Source organism: Poeciliopsis prolifica, unplaced genomic scaffold (genome assembly GCF_027474105.1).
Source record: "Poeciliopsis prolifica strain line A6 unplaced genomic scaffold, Auburn_PproV2 SCAFFOLD104, whole genome shotgun sequence".
Classification (NCBI taxonomy): Eukaryota; Metazoa; Chordata; class Actinopteri; order Cyprinodontiformes; family Poeciliidae; genus Poeciliopsis; species Poeciliopsis prolifica.
Genome location: NW_026562479.1, coordinates 71,568 through 98,300, shown reverse-complemented (window position 1 = coordinate 98,300; position 26,733 = coordinate 71,568). Strand labels below are relative to the sequence as shown.

General features: G+C 40.1%; 1 protein-coding gene across 5 annotated transcripts in view; it reads right to left on the bottom strand.

Annotated features, from left to right (window-relative positions):
* Window positions 1-25,972, bottom strand: part of LOC129354138 (magnesium transporter protein 1-like) — a 98,547-nt gene extending 72,575 nt beyond the window's left edge. For all 5 annotated transcript variants that reach the window (XR_008605125.1, XM_055023635.1, XM_055023637.1 and 2 more), the window contains exons 1-8: window positions 25,857-25,972; window positions 25,374-25,543; window positions 20,753-20,870; window positions 18,827-18,967; window positions 18,526-18,666; window positions 14,344-14,433; window positions 5,873-5,936; window positions 2,185-2,259 (exon numbers count right to left, since the gene is read on the bottom strand). Coding sequence is in view for 4 of the 5 variants with exons in the window: in XM_055023635.1 (XP_054879610.1) it covers window positions 2,185-2,259; window positions 5,873-5,936; window positions 14,344-14,433; window positions 18,526-18,666; window positions 18,827-18,967; window positions 20,753-20,870; window positions 25,374-25,543; window positions 25,857-25,937 (880 nt within the window). In the remaining variant the exon portion in view is untranslated. The remainder of the gene's footprint in view (window positions 1-2,184; window positions 2,260-5,872; window positions 5,937-14,343; window positions 14,434-18,525; window positions 18,667-18,826; window positions 18,968-20,752; window positions 20,871-25,373; window positions 25,544-25,856) is intronic.
* Window positions 25,973-26,733: the final 761 nt, after the last annotated feature.

Here is a 26,733-nt window from a genome sequence, read left to right as displayed (position 1 = left end):
GCAACGAAGACTTACTCAGAGAAAACTCAGAGGAATATACTCAAGAGGCGAGCTCCAGGGGGCTCAGTGTGTCATTCTGGCAAAACACTCGAGTGTTGAAGTGCTGGCAGTCAGCTTATTTTCATTTTCAGATGATGATGAGATGATAACCCACAGGTGTGCACAATCATTGGCACTCCCCTCCAGTTAGACAGCCTCTGGCGCTATTTGATGGACAACCAGTGAAACCACCAGCAGGATCAAAACAAAGAAAACAGAGAGAGAGAGAAAAAAAAACAACAACAGAAACCCCAGAACCCAACAGTAACACCCCTCAACGATCGCCACCTGGCAGCCAAGAAGAACTGTAAGGGAGCAACGAATGGTAATCATCAATAAGCGAAGGATCAAGGATAAAAGATCCAGGGACCCAGGAACGATCCTGTGGACGGTAGCCCTCCCAGTCGACAAGCTGTCGCCACCCATGACCCTGCCGACGGGAATCTATGATCCGGTGGACAGAAGAGGCCAGATGGCCATCAATGACACTGGCGTGGGGAGGAGGCTCCGAAGGAGGGCATAGTGTGCTGGTTTGGATAGTCTAATTTAAGGGACGTGGAAGGTAGGGTGAACACGCAGGGAGGCAAAGACGAACTGCTGACAGGCTGATGGTGCTTTCAATGACAAACAGACCAATGAACCTGGGAGAGAGCTTTTTAGACATGGACTTAAGGGGAATGTTCTGAGAGGATAGCCAAACCTCTTGTCCGGGAGTGTAGATGGAAGCGGGTTTGCATTTGCAGTCAGCTCCTTTTTATGATGAGATTATCATCTCATCATATCATGATGAGATGACAGGCTGATGGTAGACAACCTCTGGCGCTATTTGATGGACAACCAGTGAAGCCACCAGCAGGACCAAAACAAAGAAAACGAGAGAGAGAGAAGAAAAAAAAATAACAGAAACCCCAGAACCCAAAAATTCCCTCTATCGTCTTTTAGCACATATAGGCAGGCATTACCAGTGAAGAGAACTAGGATGGCCTGTTAATTGCATACTATTTAAACCGACAGCTATTGAGTTGTTAAAATATTACATTTCAAATATAAACAAAAAAATGCCATTCTCCACTTTTCGTAAACCGTATTTTCCAGACTATAAGTCGCTCCGGAGTATAAGTTGCACCAGCCATAAAATGCATAATAAAAAAGAAAAATACTTACATAAGTCGCACCGCAGTATAAGTCGCATGTTTGAGGAAAATTTATTTGATAAAATCTAACACCAACAAGAAACATGTCATCTTGAAAGGCAATTTCAAATAAATACAGAATAGAGGCAGCGACAGGCTGAATAATTGTACGGTATGCTAACATTACATGACAAACAACAAAGTGAGAACGTGCCTGGTATGTTAACATAACATATTAAGAGTAATTCAGTTAAATAACATGCTAACAAGTTTACTAAACCATCCGCGTCACTCCAAATCACTAAATGCAATGAAATCTTCGTCCTCTGTATCGCTTGTAAACAACTCCGCTAACTCCGAACGTAGAATAACACAGACCTAGAGCGTCCTCTTGCGGTTTAGTGTGAAAATAACATGTGATATGATATAATGATGTGATCATTTCCACATATAAGTCGCTCCGGAATATAAGTTGCACCCCCAGCCAAACTATGAAAAAAAAACTACGACATAGTCCGGAAAATACGGTAATATTCATAGATAATTGTGGAAATTGATCCATTCAACAATTCTGAATCTTATATAAAGAGCAGTATGGAATAGTTAGCCTTTCCAATGCTAATCCCAACTTATTTGTTCAAATGAACAGCAGAGTGTGTTGACATTTCAGTGGTAATCTGCCCAGGCCTGCCAGTCACTAGCTTCTCAAAAGGTAACCCAAGTGGGTAGAATCTACTTATTTGTCAGCATTGACCACTGAGTTACAGGTTCCAGGCAATTGCAAAGGATATAGCTTCCAGTAACAAGGACGCAGCAAACTCTTTAATTTTGGGCCCAATACGGCACCATAATTTTCCATTGATTTGAGTACTATCCAAAGACAGAACTGCTCTGAGTTGAAACCAGTTCAACTCATATTAAAAACATTGCTAGACATGAAGACTATGAAACCTTTACATATTAATCTAGACTGTGTGTTGCAAAGATGATTAAATTAATGGCATGTACATACTTTTCTTCCTTCCAGTGTCAATGTCCGAAGTGGCAGCCTCACAGAGCAGAATTATCCCAGCAGTAACTGCTCCGTCTTACAGTGAGGTTAAGGCTGAAACAAGCTTGATTTAGGTTTGCACAGAACTCATCATCTTACAAAGCTGGAGAAAGGTTTCTAAATTTGTTGAATATGTAGGAAAATACAGAATCTTATGTCCTATGTGCTTTTGGGCCTTTATTTTATGACTCCAACTGCCTCTCTTTGGAGGAAAACATCTGTATTTATGTTTTTGGATTACCAACTGTAAGCTCATTCTGGTTTTCCCCTATCTTCCCTTCTTCAACGCCTCTCAGCCTGTCTTTATTATCCTTGCTTTATTACTTATACATATAAAATTACATTACGAGGCACCAATCATAGTGATTATTTTTGCTATTAGTAAAAATAAGAATCATACTTCAGTCATTAACCCATTTCCCCCTGGCCTGGCCTAAGACTATAATGATTTTCTATAAATCAACATTGAATCATACAAAATTATACAATCTGAAAATGTCACAAAAAATTATATATATTTTCTTAAATTGTTGTATCAAAGTTGCCAACATCTTCTGAATTTTCTGATATGCCAGGTAACTGGGATATTAGCAAATTCTGATATGCCAGAATTTTCTGGCATATCAGAATATGCCATATTTCTGGCATATTGCTTGGCAGGTAGTTACCTGCTTGGCAGTTGCCAAGCAATAAAAAACGTATCAAAAATTTGATAATGTATATGTCTTCAACATCTTCGACTTACAATTTGGACAGACGCATTATCTACCGTGTCCCCCAAGAATCCATAATGTATCCCCCAGCCTTTGTCCCATCGGGCAAAGAGAGCTCTCTTTGCCCAGTCTCTTGCCGAAAAAAAATTATCAATTGCATTGAGAGACCAGAGGACAAAATCCAAAAATTTGGAATTCACAAGGAGAAACTATACACGAGAGTGATGCAGAGTCACTTGAGGTATGCAAAAGCACATGGCAAGCCAGGTTCATCTTGGAATAAGGTGCTGTGGATTGATGAAACAACAATTAAGTTGTTTGGTCACAACAATGGCTGTTATACAATGGCTAAAAACCAGAATTACAAGAAAAACACTTGCTGCCCACTGTAAAATTTGTTGGAGGTTCCATTATGTTTTGGGACTGTCTGGCCAACCAGAACTAGGAGTCTTGCTAAAGTTGAGGATTGAATGAATTCCACTCGAAATCATCAATTCTTGAGGAAAAATGTACAAGAACCAAAGTGACCACGTCTGGGCGAGGGAACACTATCTCCAATGATTGTCTTCACCATAAGATGTCTTTGCGGTAAGAGGTGCCAGTTGAGGTAGCTCCTCGCTCGTCAAGGAGCAGGCCCAAGTGGCTGGGGACAGGGAAGTCTGGGGCTTCTTAATAAAGCTGCTACTCCCATAACCCGACTCTGGATAAGCGGAAGAAGATGAAGACCTGTGGGATGATTCTATGCTTGGCAACCATCAAGCCTAACTGAACTGGATTTGTTTAAATACCTTCATCCAGGATCCAGACACTCATTAGAAGCTGCATACTCTAATGATTGTTTCTGGTTGTAGTTCATTTTATGGATCTATTTACATTAATCTCAAGTGAGATTAATGTAACCCGCACCAGAACGCCCGCATGTCGTTTTTCCGGGGCTGAAATTCAAGGATTTAAACTCTGTCGGAGTCCATTATGACGCTTTTATTGGGCAGCCTAGAGCCCCCCTTTTGATTGACACCGCATTCGACCAGTACAGTGAACCCTCGCTATAACGCAGTTCATCTTTCACGGACTTGCTGCTTCACGGATTTTTTTGTGCACTTTTTTTTCACAGTACATTGTGTTCTGCGTCCTGATAGGCTAAACAGTCTCCGTGCTTCTTCTCTAAATAATGTTACGGTATTTAAATATACGTAATACAGCTTTGCAAATTTTGACAAATATTTTTGCCCAGACAGAAAAAGAGCAACTACCAATAACTATGTTCTTCTCTCGAAAACACACACCTGCACCACAAGCTTCAGAAGAAAAAGACACTGCAGAGCGGAGTCAGAGGCACAGTGAAATATGCAATACTTTGTATTGATTATTAAAATGATTATTTTACTGTAGTTATTTGTAAGAAAGCATTATATTTGTTACGAAAAAATGTTTGGGCATGAAAACAAATTTTGTTCTTTGGTTTCAATGTAGAGTATTTAATTATGCTAGGTAACTACTTCACAGACTTCGACTATCACAGGTTCTTTTTGGAAAGCAACCCCCGCGAAAAATGAGGGTTCACTGTAATATTGTGAAAGGGCTTTTTCCAAGCCAGTAATATTCAGAGGGCGACGTGAGCTTGTTTTGACATGCCTATTCACTTTATGGAATATTTCTGACTGGTCAACTCGGACACTAAATCTAAAGCCACCAATGTGTAGCCAACACATGTCCAGTCATAAGGATATCAGGCATTTTGGGGCATTTTTTATAGTGTAGCTTATTAGTGTAATGTACACTATTTTTTGTCACGGACTGTGTTTGTAACACGTTTTGTGTGCTGAGGAGCTATCATAAACAGCAGAGAACAAATTTGAGGTCAGACAGGCAGTTTTCTTGCCTCATGGCAGGGGGCACTCATGATCCCAGATATTGGTCTTCTGACTCCATAACTGCGAGGATTGCTCCACAGTCTTCAGAGCAGCCCACAGTCATCGGCTACTCCGAGCACTTCTCTAATGAAAGATAATTCCCTCCACCATAGACCTCTACCCATCAGGATGCAGGGGTAGGGAGCTCCACATTGTGAAAGACTCCACCCATCCTGGAACAGATTCTTGAGGGAAGAGTCTGTTCCAGGTAAATAGGAAGGTGAGAAGCATGCAGGCAAAAAAAAAAAAAAAAAATGGCTGAAACACAGTTTCTTCCCTAATAGATACAGTGCATGGTTCTCCAAATTTAAAGTTTTAATAGGTTGCTTTGGTCTAAACTAAATTAAAAACAACCCCCTTGAGACTTGCAGGAGTCACTGAAACTGAACTGGTTCAGATACAAGTGCACATTGCAACAAAGAGGGCCAGCAGCTGTTAACTGGCATGCCAGTTTCACAGGCATGCTCTGTGAAACTGGCTCTGAGGTTGCACAGCTTGGCTAAATCAAAGGAAATGAAGGCTGGTAGGAACCAGGCGAATCTTCCTTGATAGGCCAGCTTAAACAGAGGTTGCTTCAGTTCAAGACTGGATAATACCCAACAGATTCCCGGAACTCAAATTACCCATTAGTCAGAGAGCTGGCAGCACATAGCGCCCTCTCAGAAGAAGTAGAGAAAAGGTGGGTGGGGGTGTTTGGATTGGGGTGCACGAGCAGTGACATACTACAGACTTCCTGTCTCTACATAACAGTGTTAGATCAAATCCTGACTAGAGCATAGATTATCATATATTGCAATTTTGTGGGATATAACAAAGCTGAGTGTTATATGATAGAGAGGAAGTTTGTAAAAAAAAAAACATTTGTCTAGTTAGTCTAAGAACTAATTGCTTTGTATTCTAAAAATATTTCACTATTGAGTGAAGATCAAACAGTTTTAGGAAGGAAAAACAGTAAATAAAATATTATTGGTGTTGCAATCCGTGTAAGTTAAAAATGTCAAGATGGAAAAAAACGAAGGATACTGAAGAGTAGGACAATGTGCGTCTCGGCCACAAACTGGGCTTGGCTGCTCCCATGGATGTAACTCTGAAAACATAGTTAAAAGTTTTAGTTCATGTATAAATTCATCTTAAAATCAGAAAACATCTTTTTTTGTTTGCTTGAGACATAGCTGCAAGAACAAAACTGACTTTTCACACTATATACACAATCTGTGTTATGTATAACAGTTTTACAAAAAATTCCTAATCAAGTCCATTCAATGTATCGCAAAATTTTGGATGACAACCTCCTTGCCTCCTCAACTCTACGAATTTAGAGATTATCTATAGGGAGAAGTGGGCCAAAATGACTCCTTAAGTGTGTGCACACCTTATAAAAAATTACAATAAACGTCTGGCCGCTGTGCTTACCAACAAGGGTTTTGTCACCAAGTGTTAAATGATGTTTCACTGGAGGGGTCAAATACTTATTTCCTGCACTGTACATACATACATACATACATACATACATACATACATACATACATACATATTGTTGAAATAGAATTTTAAACTAGCACAATAGTACACAAGTTAACTTTTACGTTAAGATAAACTTAGATACAAATCCAAACTAAGACAACTGGTGACTCTCTGAACTTACATAAATTTCTAATCAGAAAGCAGTCTTATACTCCTTAAGGAACATTTCAGATAGGGAGTGTATTGGCTATCAGGGCAATAAATTCTTTACTCAGGGTTGAATAGTTCAGGCAAACATTAAAAACTATAGAAGTCTGTTCCAACATATATCAAACATATTGGTATATTTCTTTAAGCATTAAAAGCATGTTTTTAATGAGTTAGTTTTAGATCCAACTTATAGTCATTATTTAGCATTACATTTTGTGCAAGCTTGGTTAAAAATACAAACTACTTTCTTGTGGAATCATTTGAGGCAGAAAACTAAAACAGACAGAGGTCGTAAATTTAGCTCAGGGAGATTGCAGGAGACGCCTGGTACGGCAAAGACCCAGTTTGACAAAGAATATATCTGCCTTTGGGCTCTTTAGCAGGAGGTAATAAAATCAATGGGAAGGCCCACAAAGGAAAACACACCTCCTAATGCATATATTTAAATGAGGAGAATACACATTCTTATAAAATGGTTTGTTTTACATCAGAAGTTCGAATCTCTTTGTGCTGAGTGAGAGTTTCCCAAAAGATGCATCTTTTGTTTGTTTCTGTTTCTGTTTCCCTTTTTACTCAGTTAATTGTTTCTGTTTTGTCATGTCTTGGACTTTTGATGATCTAGGTGAGATGCTTATTGTAACATTCTTCTTGGATTGATTTTCTCTGGATAAAACTCTGGATATCTGAAGTCTGACTTCGTATGATTGCTCTTTCTCCCTGCACATATATTGAGACACAGGAATCCAGGACAAGAGGAATAAATTAACGAGCTAAATCAAGTTATTCCTCTTTTTAATTCTTAACAATATATATATAAAAATTCCCTTCTCACCCACCGCGGGTGGTTCTTATCCTCTGAGCTCGGGTCCTCTACCAGAGGCCTGGGAGCTTGAGGGTCCTGCAGTATCTTGGCTGTGCCCAAGGACTGCACATTTCTGGACTGAGATGTCTGATGTTGTTCCTGGGATCTGTTGTAGCCACTGCTCCAGTTTGGGGGTTACTGCCCCGAGGGCCCCGATGACCACAGGCACCACTGTGGTCTTCACCTTCCAGGCCCTCTCCAGTTCCTCCCTGAGGCCCTGGTATTTCTCCAGTTTCTCGTGCTCCTTTTTCCTGATGTTGCAATCACTTGGTATTGCTACATCTACCACAACGGCTTTCCTCTGATGTTTATCCACTACGACAATGTCTGGTTGGTTCGCCATTACCATTTTGTCTGTCTGGATCTGGAAGTCCCACAGGATCTTAGCTCTGGCGTTCTCCACCACCTTTGGGGGTGTTTCCCACTTTGATCTTGGGGTTTCCAGTCCATATTCTGCACAGATGTTTCTGTACACTATGCCTGCCACTTGGTTATGTCGCTCCATGTACGCTTTCCCTGCCAGTATCTTGCACCCTGCTGTGATGTGCTGGACTGTCTCAGGGGCCTCCTTGCACAACCTACACCTTGGGTCTTGTCTGGTGTGGTAGATCTGGGCCTCTATTGCTCTGGTGTTTAGGGCCTGTTCCTGGGCTGCCAGGATGAGGGCCTCTGTGCTGTCCTTGAGTCCAGCTTTTTCCAGCCATTGGTAGGATTTACTGATATCAGCCACTTGGGTTATTTGCTGGTGGTACATCCCATGTAGGGGTTTGTCCTCCCATGATGGTATCTCTGGCACCTCAACCTCCGTTCCCTGTTGTCTGAGACATTCACTGAGCACATTGTCTGTTGAGGCTTTGTCCCTGATGTATTTATGGATCTTAGTTGTTTTCGTCCTGGACAGTGGTTCTCACACTCACTAGTCCTCTGCCTCCTTCCTTGCGGCTCGTGTACAGTCTCAGGGTGCTGGATTTGGGATGGAACCCTCCATGCATTGTTAGTAGCTTTCTGGTCTTAATATCTGTGGCTTTTATCTCCTCCTTTGGCCAGCTAATTATTCCAGCAGGGTATCTGATTACTGGCAAGGCATAGCTGTTTATCGCACAGATTTTGTTCTTGCCATTGAGCTGGCTTCTCAGGACTTGCCTTATTCGTTGGAGGTATTTAGCTGTGGCTCCTTTCCTTGTGACCTCATCGAGGTTGCCATTTGCTTGTGGTATACCTAGGTACTTGTAACTGTCCTCTATGTCTGCTATTGTTCCTTCTGGGAGTGAGACCCCTTCTGTGTGGATGACCTTCCCCCTCTTTGTGACCAGCCGACCACATTTCTCTAGTCCGAATGACATCCCAATGTCAGTGCTGTAGATCCTGGTGGTGTGGATCAGTGAGTCGATGTCTCGCTCACACTTGGCGTACAGCTTGATGTCATCCATGTAGAGTAAGTGTGACTGATATTGGCCCCATTTTTGAGTCTGTATCCGTAGCCAGTCTTGTTGATAACTTGGCTGAGGGGGTTCAGGCCTATGCAGAACAGTAGCGGGGACAGAGCATCTCCTTGGTATATGCCACATTTGATGGACACTTGTGCAAGTGGTTTGCAGTTGGCTTCAAGGGTGGTTTTCCACAGCCTCATCGAGTTTGCAATGAAGGCTCTCAGAGTCCTGTTGATGTTATACATCTCTAAGCATTCAATGATCCAAGTATGCGGCATTGAGTCATAGGCTTTCTTGTAATCAATCCAAGCCATGCACAGGTTGGTGTGTCGGGTTTTGCAGTCTCGGGCAACTGTGCGGTCTACGAGGAGTTGGTGTTTGGCTCCTCTGCTATTTACACCGATACCCTTCTGTGCCGTGCTCATGTGTTTATCCATGTGTTTGCTTATCTTGGCCGCTATGATGCCTGACATGAGCTTCCAGGTTGTGGAGAGGCAGGTTATTGGTCGGTAGTTGGGTGGGACTGGACCCTTTGATGGATCCTTCTGGATTAGGATTGTCCGCCCTTCAGTTAACCATTCAGGGTGAGTCCCACTTTGTAGCAGCTGGTTCATTTGGGCTGCCATTCGCTCATGGAGAGCAGTGAGTTTCTTTAGCCAGTAGGCATGGATCATGTCAGGCCCTGGTGCTGTCCAGTTTTTCATACCTGAGACTCTTTCTTGGACATCTGTCACAGTGATGGTTACCGGGGCTTGCTCAGGGAGGTTGCTGTGGTCCTCTCGTAGAGAGATCAGCCACTGTGCATTGCTGTTGTGGGACGCCTCCCTTTCCCATATGCCTTTCCAGTATTGTTCCGTCTCCAGCCTTGGTGGGTCTGCTCTGTTGTTATTGTTACCCTGCCATTGAGAGTACACCTTAGCTGGTTGAGTGGAGAAGAGCCGGTTAATCCTTCTGGATTCATTCTCCCTTGTGTATCTCTTTAGGCGGCTGGACAAGGCTTGGAGCCTCTGTTTGGCAGTCTCGAGTGATTCAGGTATGGGCATCTGCCTGTACTTTCTGGGTACTGGTCTTTTCATTGCACCCTTGTGGAGCTCTGACAGTTGGCTCACTTCCCTCCTTGTTACCTTGATTTTAGCCTCTAACCGTCTTTTCCATGGTGGGTATTGGGTCTCATGGTTGCTCTTATAGCCAAGTATCTCAAGGATCACTGATGCTGAGTTGTAGATCAGCTCATTGGTTTCTGTTATGGTGTTGGTAGGGATCGTTCTCAATGCTGCATTCACATTCTCAATGAGACTTTCAGATGGTACTTCACTCAGCCGTTGTAATTGGCGCCGGGGAGGCCTGGTTGTCATTCGGGTCATGATTCTCTCTCTCAGGTCAGCAGCTGTCTCGTTCAGCTCTGTTTCGCTCATTGGGGCCGTGTATCCCCTCACTGGGTGGGGACTTATATATATATATATATATATATATATATATATATATATATATATATATATATATATATATATATCAAATTCCCTTCTCACCCACCGCGGGTGGTTCTCATCCTCTGAGCTCGGGTCCTCTACCAGAGGACTGGGAGCTTGAGGGTCCTGCAGTATCTTGGCTGTGCCAAGGACTGCACATTTCTGGACTGAGATGTCTGATGTTGTTCCTGGGATCTGTTGTAGCCACTGCTCCAGTTTGGGGGTTACTGCCCCGAGGGCCCCGATGACCACAGGCACCACTGTGGTCTTCACCTTCCAGGCCCTCTCCAGTTCTTCCCTGAGGCCCTGGTATTTCTCCAGTTTCTCGTGCTCCTTTGTCCTGATGTTGCAATCACTTGGTATTGCTACATCTACCACAACAGCTTTCCTCTGATATTTATCCACTACAACAATGTCTGGTTGGTTCGCCATTACAATTTTGTCTGTCTGGATCTGGAAGTCCCACAGGATCTTAGCTCTGGCGTTCTCCACCACCTTTGGGGGTGTTTCCCACTTTGATCTTGGGGTTTCCAGTCCATATTCTGCACAGATGTTTCTGTACACTATGCCTGCCACTTGGTTATGTCGCTCCATGTACGCTTTCCCTGCCAGTATCTTGCACCCTGCTGTGATGTGCTGGACTGTCTCAGGGGCCTCCTTGCACAACCTACACCTTGGGTCTTGTCTGGTGTGGTAGATCTGGGCCTCTATTGCTCTGGTGTTTAGGGCCTGTTCCTGGGCGGCCAGGATGAGGCCTCTGTGCTGTCCTTGAGTCCAGCTTTTTCCAGCCATTGGTAGGATTTACTGATATCAGCCACTTGGGTTATTTGCTGGTGGTACATCCCATGTAGGGGCTTGTCCTCCCATGATGGTATCTCTGGCACCTCAACCTCCGTTCCCTGTTGTCTGAGACATTCACTGAGCACATTGTCTGTTGAGGCTTTGTCCCTGATGTATTTATGGATCTTTGTTGTTTCGTCCTGGACAGTGGTTCTCACACTCACTAGTCCTCTGCCTCCGTCCTTGCGGCTCGTGTACAGTCTCAGGGTGCTGGATTTGGGATGGAACCCTCCATGCATGGTTAGTAGCTTTCTAGTCTTAATATCTGTGGCTTTTATCTCCTCCTTTGGCCAGCTGATTATTCCAGCAGGGTATCTGATTACTGGTAGGGCATAGCTGTTTATCGCACGGATTTTGTTCTTGCCATTGAGCTGGCTTCTCAGGACTTGCCTTATTCGTTGGAGGTATTTAGCTGTGGCTCCTTTCCTTGTGGCCTCATCTAGGTTGCCATTTGCTTGTGGTATACCTAGGTACTTGTAACTGTCCTCTATGTCTGCTATTGTTCCTTGTGGGAGTGAGACTCCTTCTGTGCGGATCACCTTCCCCCTCTTTGTGATCAGCCGACCACACTTCTCTAGTCCGAATGACATCCCAATGTCAGTGCTGTAGATCCTGGTGGTATATCTATCTATCTATATATATATATATATATATATATATATATATATATATATAGATAGATAGATAGATAGATAGATAGATAGATAGATAGATAGATAGATAGATATATAGATCTATATATCTATATATATAGATATATATATATATATCTATATATCTATCTATATATATATATATATATATATATATATATATATATATATATATATATATATATAGATAGATATATAGATATATATATATAAACACCAGAGCAATAGAGGCCCAGATCTACCACACCAGACAAGACCCAAGGTGTAGGTTGTGCAAGAAGGCCCCTGAGACAGTCCAGCACATAACAGCAGGGTGCAAGATACTGGCAGGGAAAGCGTACATGGAATAACATAACCAAGTGGCAGGCATAGTGTACAGAAACATCTGCGCAGAATATGGACTGGAAACCCTGAGATCAAAGTGGGAAACACCCCCAAAGGAGGTGGAGAACGCCAGAGCTAAAATCCTGTGGGACTTCCAGATCCAGACAGACAAAATGGTAATGGCGAACCAACCAGACATTGTCGTAGTGGATAAACATCAGAGGAAAGCCGTTGTGGTAGATGTAGCAATACCAAGTGATTGCAACATCAGAAAAAATATTTGAGTGTTTTTTTGTTGAATCCTGACAGAGTGAATTCAACAACATTGGCCTGTTTGTAGCTTGGGCGATACAGAGAGCAAGAAAAAAGTGGCTTTGAGTTGTATTTCCAGTTTTTCCAGAAGTAATCAAAATTGGGTTTGTCATGATAAAGAATCTAGTTAAGCGGAAGTTGGCATGGCAGCGTAAAAATGTTGTAGAATCATCCAATATGTGATTTATTATAAAGTTCTTGAACTTCATTTTTTTAGAAGTAACAAGCTAAAACACAATGCTTATCCATATAGCACCCCTTAGGTATTGAGGGATATTATTTTCTTTGTCTGAGTAGTACCACTGTTTTTCTATTAAACTGCCATATTAGCTTTTTACAGCATTTTCTGGTTCTTTTGCGTAATACATTTAAGAAGAGAATAAAAAGCAGAATAACAAATAATGAAGCAGGCTTGGAACCCAAATAAAGCAACCTGTAAATTTTTATTCTATTATTGTAACTTCACCAGCAGCTAAACTTGCTTTCATCAACAATGTTCATAGAATTATTTTTTCCTCATGTATCTATGTCATCTAGATCAGGGGTGGCCAACCAGACAAAGACCAACAGCCACATTTTTTACCAAGTTTCTGCAAAGAGCCGCATCATATGCATGAGGACACATGAACATCAACCCATCCCTTCCTCATACTCTCATACTTTTGCTCAGCCAGATTTCTTGTAAATTTCACACACTATTTTAACACTGCAAAGACCACAGGCCAGACATTTTCAACAATGAACTCTGTGCACTTTCTCATGCAAACAAACTCTGTTTAACCAAATAAATAATAATAGAACAATTTACAATACATTTTTCCTTTTATTATTACGGAGCCCTCTAGGGGACATGGGAATTTTTTTTTCTTTTGCGTGCCCTCGCAATACTTTTGCGTCTTGCGAGGGGATGCAAAAGTATTGCGAGGGCACGCAAAAGAAAAAAATTTATCCGTGCCCCCTAGAGGGCTCCGTATATTATGTGCATTACATGTGTTATTTAATGGAAAAAGCTGAAGTGGCGCTGAAGGTTTGAAGCCTTAAAATGCAACAAGGACACCTGACATATAAGGCAGAATGGCTTTCCACTGCGTTCAACAAAAAATATCAATTCTCCCACTCTGTCAAAAACGTCCTCTGTTCATCTTCATATTTTCGTTTTCCTGTAAATTTTTTCCCTGCCATTTTGAGCGCGAAAGGTTTACTCAAATGATTTTACCCTTACTGAAAAACTGCGCACATGCGCATTTGACGAAAATACCACTTTGAACTCAAGCGAAGCGAAACTTGGATATTATAGCGACCCTACAGTATGTGCTGAATGTTATTGGATGTTACGCTGTTTAGAGATTTAAATTAGAGTGTATGATTTCCCATTGTCCGCGAATGCATCAGAATGGATAAGAGAGCGAGGGGACGGCAAGTGAGGGGTGAGCGGAGGTTTGTGTGAGAGCAGATGGTGAATGACTGGAAAGAGTAAGGCTGCAAGAGAAACAAAGACTGTTTTTTGTTTGTGTTGTTTTGCCGTGGTTACGGCCAACAGTAATGGCGTGCTGGTGTTGTCAATAAATCACAGTTCATTTGACTACTTCTCGTCATTATTGCATGTCTGGCAGAATGCGACTCTATGAACGTAAGAGCCGCATGGAACCGGTCAAAGAGCCGCATGTGGCTCGTGAGCCGCGGGTTGGCCATCCCTGATCTTGTGTGACGGCTGCTAATGCCAAAGGCCAAAAGTAGGAGTGGAGATCACGCATTCAAACCAATGGTGAAATGTACAATGAAGATTTTATTGCAACCAAAATTCAACAAGAATGCTATTGACCACATAGTACAAGAATATACATACTATGCCACTCTTAATCTCATCTTTTAGAGTTGTTACTAAACAATATGTTTTATTATTTTTAGGGATTTTTTTTCTTATTCTCACCACTTGTCCGGTATTGGGGTTCTTGTGTGCATATGGTGGTCCTCTGATATGGTTCCACATTTGGCCAGAAGTCATTATCAAGGCAAAACACTGAAATAAAAAAAATAAAAAAATTTGTCCCAGCATTTCATTGAAAATATATAAATAACACTAAATTGTTCACTTCTGATCACATTTCAAACACAAACTGACTCAAATTTTGGGTGGATTTTATGTAACAAACCTATATCACGTGCTAATTTTACCTTATGAACTTAGTATGCATAGTAAATTTCAGCGGAACATTGCAAGTACTTTACACTATAAATGCATGAAACAAAAACAAAAATGATCACATTGCAGTGACATAAAGAGTAATGTAATGAAAAGCTGGAATACAGAATAAAATTTATGTCTCAGTGAATATTAATTTCGGGCAATTCTAAATAGATAGGTTTTAGCCTTGACCTCATTTATTGGAGTTTTCTGGAAGTATGTTTCATATTAGCGGAGCATAACAACTGAATGCTGCTTCTCCATGTTTGGTTCTGATTCTGGGGATGCAGAGCAGACTGGAACCAAAACACGTGAAGGGTATTGAAATGTTGATAAAACCGCAACATATTTTGGTTCTAAGCCATCAGCAGCGATTTACAAACTTCTTTTCCCATGCTTTTTCCTTTAAGAGTCTCTCGTTGTCATCTGTCTTCACCTAAATCTATCTTCCGCATCTTCTTCTTTCACACCAGCTACATTTATGTCCTGCTCGAGTCTATCAATGAATCTCCTCTTTGGTCTTCCTCTGGGCCCTCTACCTGACAGTTCCATCCTTAGCATTCTTCTACTGATGTACTCATTATCCCTCTTCTGTACATGTCCAAACCATCTTTGTCTGGCTTACCAATTTTTTTGTCTGAAATGTTGCTCAATATAGCAAGAAAGTTGTTAAACTGGCAACAGTGGGGTCACTATTGTTAATTCTAAACATGCAGACATAACTTGGTGAGCCAGTTTGTCAGTCAAAGCTTTCTCACCGTAGAGCAAAAGAGGACAGTGGTTGATTCTTAGACCTTTGCCAAGCTAGATGAGATCGGTTGATAAGGTTGGCTTCATATGTAAAAATCGGCCAATCACGGATCTCCCAAAATTAAGGAAATTGACACAAAAAAATCAGCTGGCCGATAAATTGGTGCACTCCTAGTGTAAATATTCCCAAGGTCTCTAATTGATGTTTCCCTCTCTGGCCATTTTTCTGTCATTTTTGAAAGTGCAATTTACATTGAATCTCTTAGCCAATCAGATACAGTGGGTATGTAAAGTATTCAGACCCATTTTTATTTTTCATTCTTTGAAGTCCCATAACTGCAGGAAATCTTCCATGTCCCCAGTGACTCTGTGGAAGTAAAACTCCAGTCTAAGCCTGGCCATGAGGTTGCATCTCCACAGAGCCACAATATCAAGCTGAAATACAGCCTGGAGTCTGCCTTGCGAGACAAATAAATAGCCATTTATCTTCTCATGCTTTAGCAATTAGAAGATTTAAATCTTGCACCTTTGGTTTGTTAGCTTTGTTATACCTAAATAAAATATCAAAATAAGTAAAAATAAAACTAGTAAAAATTACACCAAAAAGGCTAAAAATACTCATCAATAAGCTAAAAAAGTATGCTTCTTACAATCACTACAAATATAAAAAACATTAGGGGACTATGTTTCTCAGCTGGCCTTGGGAACGCCTTGGGATTCTCCCGGAGGAGCAGGAACAAGTGGCTGGGGAGAGGGAAGTCTGGGCCGAAAGCTGCTACCCCCGCGACCCGACCTTGGATAAGCAGAAGAAAATGGATGGATGGATTTAACAAACAAAAATGAGTATCAACAGCCAACAGACTGAAAACCAAATGCAAAAGTCAACAAGTAGCCATTGATATTGAAGATATGACAAACATAAAGAGCCAATTTTTACAAAAATCAATTTCTGTGTGGCTTCCCGAAAATAACTTTATGAGCCTGATGTATGAGTTGTTCTTTGCCAGTTATGTTCAAAATATTTCGCCAACCTTGCTATTTTAGCATTGTTGGCTTTTGGACAGCCAGAAAAAAAAAAACCGTGCACGCAATTGTTTTTTGACCTGGCAGCAAAAATGATGTGCTCTGGGCAAAGTATGGGTGAAATATATAGAATTTCAAGCCAAAAGTATTTCAACTGTTTGACTTGTGACTTCACTATGTCATCATGGGAACATCCTCCAGCAAAAACTCTTTGTGATTTAAAGCCAACGAGATCAACTTATTTTTTGTCTTCTGACAGAAAATCATCTTGATTAGGTCAAGGTGGTTTGATATAGAGATTTCCAAGAAAAAAAGTGATTGAATGATCAGGGGTCACCAATCCGGAGCCCACGGGCACCCGGTCACCCGCAGGGACCTTGTCAGGTGCCCCCGGAGCTACTTCTAAAAATAGCCAATACCATTAGGGGGAGCACTAACAAAAAAATAATTAATTAAATGTTTTTACACTGAAGTAATGACGTTTGTTTATATTTAGAGTTCAAAAGAGGGAAATGATAAAAACATTTAAAATAAATTGCTTTATGTATAAAACTCTTTCCTGCTGTTAAAGTTCAGAACTGCGCAGGCGCCTGCAGGAAACTATCGGAGCACAGCAGCACCTGCAGCTGCACTCTGCGTACCTTCACATTTTCCTTTAAGTGAAGAAAGAAAAGAATAAATTCTGGAGTTTTTATTATTTAACTCTATTTACTATAAACAAAATTGTGAAGAAAAAAAATAATAAATTGTGCCAAAACATCTTATTCGTAGCGCACATCGCAACACCTGAACCTGGGAATCAACACCAACCTCTTTCCGTGAACCACATAAAGAGGCTTTGCTTAAACGTCTTTATTATTTAGCATCGTCTGAAAAAAAAAGTCTGCTGCTCTTGGTTCAGGTTTGTGCTGATTTTTGCGCATTGGAGAGGTGCTTGTGCTCTTGCAGGTCAGGTGCAGTGATAGTTTTGTGTTGGACCTTTATTTTTTCGACATCTGCTGGTGTCAGCCAGCGGGACCCGTCAGCTATTCAGTTCGCCAAACCACGAAAAAAGCGAATAAACCGGCGACCCGCCAGAACCACGCAGACTGTCAGAAGCTCAGGCTGAACGTAGAACAACGGGAGGTTCAAACCCAACTGGTTCATTTTTAGCTTACAAAAAAACGCAAAGCCGTGAAATAAATAAAAGCAAACTGACCAATAAGACTGAGGCTTTTGCGTTCCCCACCTCAACCCTCAGACTGATACAACTGTGTGTGTATAATATCTTTTGACACAAAAGATATTTTATTTTCCACAATTTTGCTAATAGAAGAGATGGTTAGGTAATAAAACAATAACTCTTCTTTTCTTTTTTATTTAAAGGAAAATTTTAAGGTACTCAGTGCTGTACAGCTGCAGGTGTTACTGCAACAATCCATCAGTTTGCTTTGGTTTATTTCAGTCACTTGTGGCCAGTTTAGAATCACAGAGAAAAACTCCAAAAGGGAATCAACCTTAAAACTCTGTGAGCTAAGAACTTCTGATCACATAATAGCGATTAACCACATGGTAAATTATTACTGATAACTATTGCGAGTAGTCCTGACATTAATATGATCAGACAGTATTATCATATATATATATATATATATATATATATATATATATATATATATATATATAAAAATTCCCTTCTCACCCACCGCGGGTGGTTCTTATCCTCTGAGCTCGGGTCCTCTACCAGAGGCCTGGGAGCTTGAGGGTCCTGCAGTATCTTGGCTGTGCCAAGGACTGCTGCACATTTCTGGACTGAGATGTCTGATGTTGTTCCTGGGATCTGTTGTAGCCACTGCTCCAGTGGCTACAACAGTGGCTATATATATATATATATATATAAAGTGTATTAAGTAGCCCTTCGTGTTGCTCTGTACCCGTGAAGTAGCTCCCAGTCTCAAAAAGGTTGGTGACCCCTGGTTTAGATAATGTGACCACATAGACTCATCGGGCATCCAACATAAATGACTCGTGCCAAATTTGGTGCAATTTGACCTGTGCATTTAAAGCGTTTTGTTTGCTTTGGCAAGTATGCTATGTTCGCTGTATGGCCATGCCCCCAAAATGCGCAGCGCTTTCACTGCGCAGGCTTAACATGTATAGGTGTGTGATTGTTACCAGTGCAGAAAAGGCCCAAACATTCTTGTTAAAAAGAAATTCCAAATTATTCCTTCGTAGATATGCCAGTCCACCAATCACAGCCAAGAGAAAGCCCAACAAGAGAGGCCCTGCATAGTTGGGTGGACGAATGACCCGAATCTAAGACAGAAAAACATGATAAATGATTTCTTCAATTACATTATAAGTCATATTACCCTTGTATTCAATATTTGGCTGTACTTTAGATTTCTTCAATTACAAAAGCGCTACAATTAGTAACTTCACTTTAGATTTGCAATCACTAAATCCAAATGCTTACTTGAACATCTGTCCTGTCTGCCACCCATCTGGCCAACTGGTCAGCAGAAAACCCTCTGACCTGCAACTCATAGTTGTCTGATCGGCGAGGTTTCCCTTTGGGTGGGAAGTGGAGGAATGTTGGAGCAGAGTTCATATTGAGCTGCAGAAAAACAGACAAAATGGCATGCGCATGTGAGGGCTTACACACAAATTAAGTTTAACTTATATTTATCGCGACATAAAATAAGAATCCAGGGTTCTCCTAGAAAACTTGCCAAGCCTAATGGTAGAAGGTCTAGGGCAGTCCCACTGTATTTTGGTGTAAATACAGGCTTGTCACTATAACAAATTTTACTGAGTGATTAATTGCCTCAAAAATGACTGCGGTAAGCGATAATATTGTTTGAAGGCCATTTTAAACTGATGAAATGGTAATGACATAATAATGCAAGCAATATCTTGCCAAAAATAGATACTTCATTTTCAAAAAAATATTTAACACTGGAACTAGTAAACAAAATAAATAAAATAACCAAAAATAAAAATAAAATGGAGGCTCAGTCTCATTAACAAAAAATGCACTTGAATAAAACCCAAACACAACATAAAACCAAAGTGGAAATAAAAACTACATTCAACCAAAAGAATACAGATTATGAAGTGTGTAGTAATCATTAGATTTAGATAGAGAAGATGGCCATATCCGACAACCTGATCCAATAGTTCCCTCCTCCCTTAAGCCTAATTCACACTACACAATTTTTTGCCCCAATTTTCCCCTTATGACAATTTTAGAACGTCCAACGATCGTAACCTATCTTCCTGTAGTTGTGTGTAATGTGTTACAACTGATCGGGTTTGCGGGACCGCTCTGATCCAAATCAGGCATATTCAACATGTTGGATTGTCTTGGCCTGATTACCGCAGCGTGTGTGGTTTTCCCTGACTGGGAGCGACAACGCATGAGAAAAAGGCAGGAAGAAGTTATAAAGCCGATAAATTAAAATAAGGTTGATCATTTTCATTTATTGTGATTAATATTGATTTATTGTTTATTGCGACAGGCCTTTGTGAATGTTTACAAATTGTCAGGAATTGTAATATTATGACTGTGTAATTACATGTTATTGGAAGACAGTGCTGACAATGCACACAACAACAAAGTCTTTAAAACAGCAAACACAAAAATATAAAAAATATTTTTTTGCTCTTCAGTTAATCCTATTAAAGTAATCAGATATTGTCTTAAAACTCTGGTCACACTCTGAGTGAACTAAATAGCTGCCTAGGGCCCTCAAGACCTTCAGCAGCCCCCAAATGCTTGAATTTTAACACAGACCATAGATCTACAATTTAAATGTTTGTTTACTGAGAAAGACACTGCTATTTAATGTTTTTTCACAAAGATAAATTTAAATATTTTAAAATGTCTAACTTTTAAATTTAACATTTAAAGAAATAGACAGGTTTTCTTTGTAAAACTGCAAAGAATACTCTTCATAGTTTGATTGCTGTTACAATAGCTAGAATCTGATGCTATGAGTTCAATCGTTGTGTCTGTACATAAATCCATCTGAGCAAATAGCCAATTATCGCTTTAAAGCTTCATCAAATCAGAATCTCACATTGCACCAAATCTGTATTAAACTGCTATTAATGGTGGTGATGTTCCTAGCAGGAAAAGGGGCCCCTAAATGATATTCACATAAAATTTTGGTCCAGCCCTTGTTACATTTACAATTAAAAGAAATTAAAAGAAAAATTACCTTAAATTGACAAGTATTTGTGTGTAATATACATGGGGTACAAAATTCAAGTATTTATTGAATTAAGTCTTCCTTGTTTAGTAGTGTCTGCTCCTTGGTAAGGCATTTTCACAATCATATGGGAAAAATATTACAAATACATCAAGTAAACAACTCCAGTTTATGAATTATTATCTCACCATCTGAAATACATCAGATCCTTCATCAAAATCCACTGATGCAAAGAAGATTCTGTTAGTAAAGGCAGAGGAATAATGCCAGGAGTTAGCCAGCACATGGAACTCCTCGTCAGCTTGTCTGAAAAGAGAAAAAAGTTACATTTGAATTACAGTAAAGTAGTATATGTCACAATTCAATATTGCTGGGGAAAGATCAATTTTTGGTTGGACAAGTCAAAAGAATCAATATGATATCATGAAAAACCTAAAAATCTGAAAAAGGAGGATTTACTTCTCCAGTTCAAAACAGAGTAAAATGGATCATAGTGAGTTCGCTAATGCCCTCAAATGCTGACACAGATGAGGTATCTCAAAAAAAAAAATGTATATTTAAAATATGAGACATATTGTCTCAGTAAAAAAATATTGGTCATATAATCTTGACCAATATTCAGTGTCGAAGCGATCAACATAACTATCTGGTGCTGCAGACCTCATATCATACAATGAGCCAGATAAAAGCTTTCAAAAGCCTGTCACCATACAAATATTTTATTTCAGGCAGGGTCAACCATTTAGCATCAAAATCATTAAATGGCTGTCAACTTGTTTCAATCCAGGTGAGTGGTGAGTTGTGCCATTTCAAGTAGTCTGTGATGGCAATGCTATCGTTAACACAAACAACACGCTATCCCATTCAATGTGCTTGGATCTACTTGTAAATTTATTCAGCTTTAAAAAACTTCCATTTTGGCAATCCAAAGGGATTCTTTGCCTAGCCTTATTCTGTCCATAAAAAAATAGTGCACTGTGTCCTTTTTTTCCCTACTGAGGGAAAAGATATAATACTTCCCCTCAAATTAGCTTTAAAAGTTTCCCACAGTATGAATCATCTTGATTCAAATGATCTAATTCTAAAGAAAAAGAAAGGATGGTGTGGTTTAAAATGGCAATATCGTGATATTTTACTTCACTAGTTTTTAAAGGCAATGATTTCACATCCACCATTGAATAATCAATTCATGTGGACACATAAAAGTTTTGTCTAGTCAAAATGCATTTTTAGATATCTAAAATGTAATTACGAATAGTCAGATGAAACCGAATTTATGTTAAAACGGCTTGCCATAGAACACATGCAGTGAAGGTCTTTCCACTCAGGAATAGAGCTTTGAAGCTGATGTCACGTTCACGTCGCTCGGCGCCATCTTTTGAGGCCACAGACCAAAACCGGTGTTATGCCGAGAATTGCATCCCGTCACGGGAGTGCGCATCACTCTAAACTCTCGCTGGGCCGCAGAGAAAAAGATATTCGTAACATTATCATGTTTATTTATCATGTAAGCCCTAAAATTGTGGGTTTTATTTCACAAATTAATTGAAATAAATACGGTTCTTACACGTTTATTGAGACATATTTGTCGAACGTTTTTCAGTGTCTGATGAACATGTTCTCCGCAGCTGGTTTGAAATTCCCAGCTTTTTCTTTTAACACCATAATAGCTTAAAGCTTTACAAAACCGAGGCCCATTATATAAAACATTTTATATTACGATTAACTGTCTAGTGTATTAATGTAGGGGAGATGCATTTCAATTTCTGAGCCTGCTAATATTTGCATCCCCTGTCTATTGTCGTGTTCATATGAAAATTATAGCGGTCACTCAGAGAACAAGTGTCATTACGTAGAAAAGGTGAAATCCCTCTTGACTCTTTACTTCTCCAAGTTAGCAGGGGGATGCATTTTTCGACCATATGGATTTGGTTCCTGCCAAAATTTGCATTCCCTCTATTTTCATCAAATATGATCGAATTGGTATAAAACTAATACCAGTAGTTCATAGAACTACTCTGGTTATGTCGAAAAAGTTATTTCACCCTTAAGTCTTAATTTCTCCAAGTTAGCAGGGGGATGCATTGTTTGGCAATATGGATTTTGCTCCAACCAAAATTTGCATGTCCTCTCTATTTTCCTCTGTTATGCTGATAACATGAAACTCGTAGCAGTAGCTCATAGAACTATTCTGCTTATGGAGAAAAAGTTCTGCAATAACTTCTATGTGCAGCCGCTCACCTCCAGCCCAGACCCCGTCAGCAGAGGCTTTAACCCACCTGGTAGAAACGTTAAGGAGAAGCAGAGCAAACAGTCACCAGGTGGTACCACATGGTACCACCTGGTATCACCACAGTATTGGTACCGGTGGTACCGGGGTTTCGAGCTGCATTGTGACTCGCAGTGACAGTCGCAGTACCGTGTCTTATATCAGGATGTCTGATATAAAGACAGACATTCTTTATATCTGTCGGTGGGACCGACTCAGACTGCCTGTAACAAACTGGGCATTTAGCAGAAGGATTCAGTTAATGTCGGAAGTTTTCTCTGCAGCCGAAGCATTTCTGTGTTTCGGGGGGAGGCGGGTTTTTCCCGCTATTGCGAGGATAATTACAAAAATATAGTATACAGGTTTTCTAACATCAAAATTACACGTTTTTATTCACAAACCAATGAAAGAAAAATATTCTTGCCCATAATTTGATAGTTAGAGGCACAGATCTGCTCCTCTCCTCCTCAACATGGAGCCAGAGTCTGAACAACATGGAGGCAGAAACTGAGTCATTATTAGACTGAGGGCAGCCAATCTAATATAGTAATCTTTTTTATTTAGCTAAATTATTATATTTAGGTAAATGTTATTGCTAAGGGGCACAAGCAGGCCTTCTGACATACAGATAAAAAAATTTAAAATAAAAAAAAAATCAAAAAGGGAACTAGGGGCATAAGGGATAAAAGGGGTAGGCACTCAAGTCCCCCCCGCCCCTGCCCTCTGCATGTGCCTGCACAAACTGGATGGTCTGGAAGATGCTCTACAAGGCAGCTACGATGTGGACCTTAACTATACACACCATGCTGCTGTCTTGGCTCAAAAACGTGCTCCACCCGAACTGCTGTAAGCTACGATAACTCAGCCTTCAGTCCCTGACATTATCGCTGTACCACCGACAGAGAAAAAAGGGGATGTAAGCTCGGCAGCTTGGCTGATACAATTTGGAGTCAGTCTACAGTTAACTTGCACATTGTGAAGAATCTCAGAGTTGCTTCCTGTAACTACTCATGCTCCTTCACTGGGCTGGCAGTTTTGACAGGTTTGAATCGCTGCCAACAAAAAAGCCCGGTATTCTGACAGATAAACAGAACACCTGTTAAACCATTCCAAGACGAGGAACAAAATATGTTCCTACTGTCTTTTTTCCATTCTTTTCACTTTGCCACTCCATGGAGCTTCACTCATGTTAACATAGTCCGTAAAAAATGCTCTAGTTAGTTTGCCATCTGTTGTCAAGTGGTTCATGATGTCGTTGGTGGACGGCTGGTGACAAGCTTTACCCAGAATACACTTGGAGACAATATGGACAATCCACTTGTAAATTTGTAAGTCATAAAGTTAAATGTAAATGAAGCTAGTCATGTAGCACAATATTTTATTCAATATTTTACACCCACTATATCACTAAAATCAGTCGGTCTGATCCTCAACAGGAGAGGGTCCACCTTCTCCAGCTCTCATCAGAAGGCTTGGATCCCTGAAGTCATATTCTTCATATAAAGCATATTCATATGAAGCAGGCCCCCCTAGGCCCAGCCTGGGGGCCCACCAGCCCCCTGAAGCTCCATCCCTGAGTAGTACCATTGCTTAACCTGGCCATTGCATTTCTGTGCAATTCCACTCAAATAAAATCTCGCTTTCACAGCACAATCTGGGCATTCTCTCCTTTGTTTGGACTCTCTCCTGTAGATTTTCTCCAGGGCCAATCAGTCTGCACTGATTGGGCCAATCAGTCTGCACTGATTGGCCCTGGAGAAGTTGTGAATATTTTGAAACAATTCTGGTGTTTCAAATGTCTGTTTAAAAAGGCTTTTTGATATGATAAGAATGGGTGTTTTAAAATGCTGATGTTTTCCTTCAATTGTTTTATTGTTGACGTCTTATTGCAAAACCCACTGCATTAAAATTGATGCTCTTACTTTATTCTAATGAAATTCTCACTGCTAAGGTCTCTTTTGTACTTTTTGTACTTTTGTACATTTTGGATAGTAAAATAAAGTATGATTTTCTTTTTATCATTTCTTCAGACAATAATATCATTAATGAGTACATTGTCTGCAAATGTTCACTGACCATTTAATGGTGTTTCATTTTGATGTTTGATAGACATTGTCAGCAAATGTTCACTGAACATGTCAATGTTCAAGGGAAGTTGTCTACCTGTTCAATTCTAGCTGTGGTATCATGTGTGCACAAAACAGAAATAAGCTAGTTTAGTTCAATTTTGACTGCCTACTAAAAATATTTAGCCCAATCACCGCTCTCACTTCAGACTTAGGCTCCATTTTGATATAACCCATAAAAGATAGAAAAAAATCTTAAGGTAATAGAATAGCTTTAAGACTTTGAAAATATCTGTTAACTATTTAATACTTTTCTTCTTCAAAACAGCATGTAATTCTCTCCATTTATGGTGATATGAACCGGTAAGCTTATTTAATTTCCGACTGGGGACAAAAAGATTAGAAATAATTTATGACAGATGGAGAAAGCTATTGGAGTAGAAGGTGGTAAAAATCCAAAAGAAATAACTTTACTTGCAAACGCCACATTGCCTCTGCGGCTGTAGCGCTGTGAACATGATGAACACGGAGTAGTTTCTTGGAGGAGCCTTGACAAAGCGACGAAATTTATCTCCATTCATTCTGATGACTGATCGCTTCGAGGTCCAGTCCATCATCTGAGTCACCTTCTCCGATAGCAAAGTCTGCACATATCATACACACACAAACATAAGCTAACTGCTTTGTAATAAAGCCATTAACCCTCTATTAAGCGGGTCAGTCAGTGTAAAGAATTATCTTGGAACCGCGGTTTTAGTTCTCACACAGTCCAACCTAGAAGTTAACAACCACAACTCCAGTTTGTTTAAATGAGAGATAACTAAACTCACATGTTGAAACGCGTTAGCTAGCTGTCAAAACAAGAAAAAGACAAGCGGCGGCTGTCTTTTAAAAGTTGCCAAGCATGACTCAAAATTTTGGAACTTTCTTCTGTGTGTGTTATTAACTACTTCTTACCTCTTTCTTCCTTTGAGCATCACTGGGCTCATGGCAGAAAAAGAGAATAAAAATTAGCGTTCTGTAAAGTTTCCCAAACATTCTACTACTTTGTACACTCCTATCAGCGAGGCGCCTGCCCACATTCAACGCTTCAGTTCTGTCAGCCTCCCATTGGTTGTTTCTTAGCCAATCAGAGAAAACAAGTGGGAACGAGAAGTATAAGGATATCATAACAGTACGTCAACGTTGCCGCCATATTGTGAGTACTCGTCCAGCTATTTTGGCAGGCAGTTTTAACATAAAATTGCTTTCATCGCAAGATATTTTATAATATTTTTACTAGACAAAATATCTACTGATATATTTCTAATTACATTTTGACTACTATAACATTAGATTCACCACTGAGTTGTGTGGAGCCTTCAATTCAATAAATTTACAGTGAAGTACTGACTATCTGAAATAAATAATTCAGATATGTATAATTAAATTATGACTAGTCAAAGTAATTTCAAGATATCTAGTTTTTCGTTTTGACTAGTCAATTAAAATTAGATACAAAAATGCTTTATTTATGCCAAAGGGAAAATAGTTGTTGTAACTCATTAATTCAAATTATTCAGAGTTTTTGTACATAGAGTCTGTTGGCAGGTAAGATCTCTTGTAGGAGTCTGTATTACAGACTGGAAGTGAGTGAAAAGAAAATTAGCACAAAACACAATTTTAGCTTCTTGGACCCAAGTTGCCCACTTACGTAAGACTATCAGTTGTGGTGGAAAATTGCTACAATTTAACGTCTGCTGATTATGTTATATGAAATGCTTGTGAACTTTCACCAAAAGAACTATTTGAGTTACATCAATCAATCAATCAAATTTTATTTGTATAGCACATT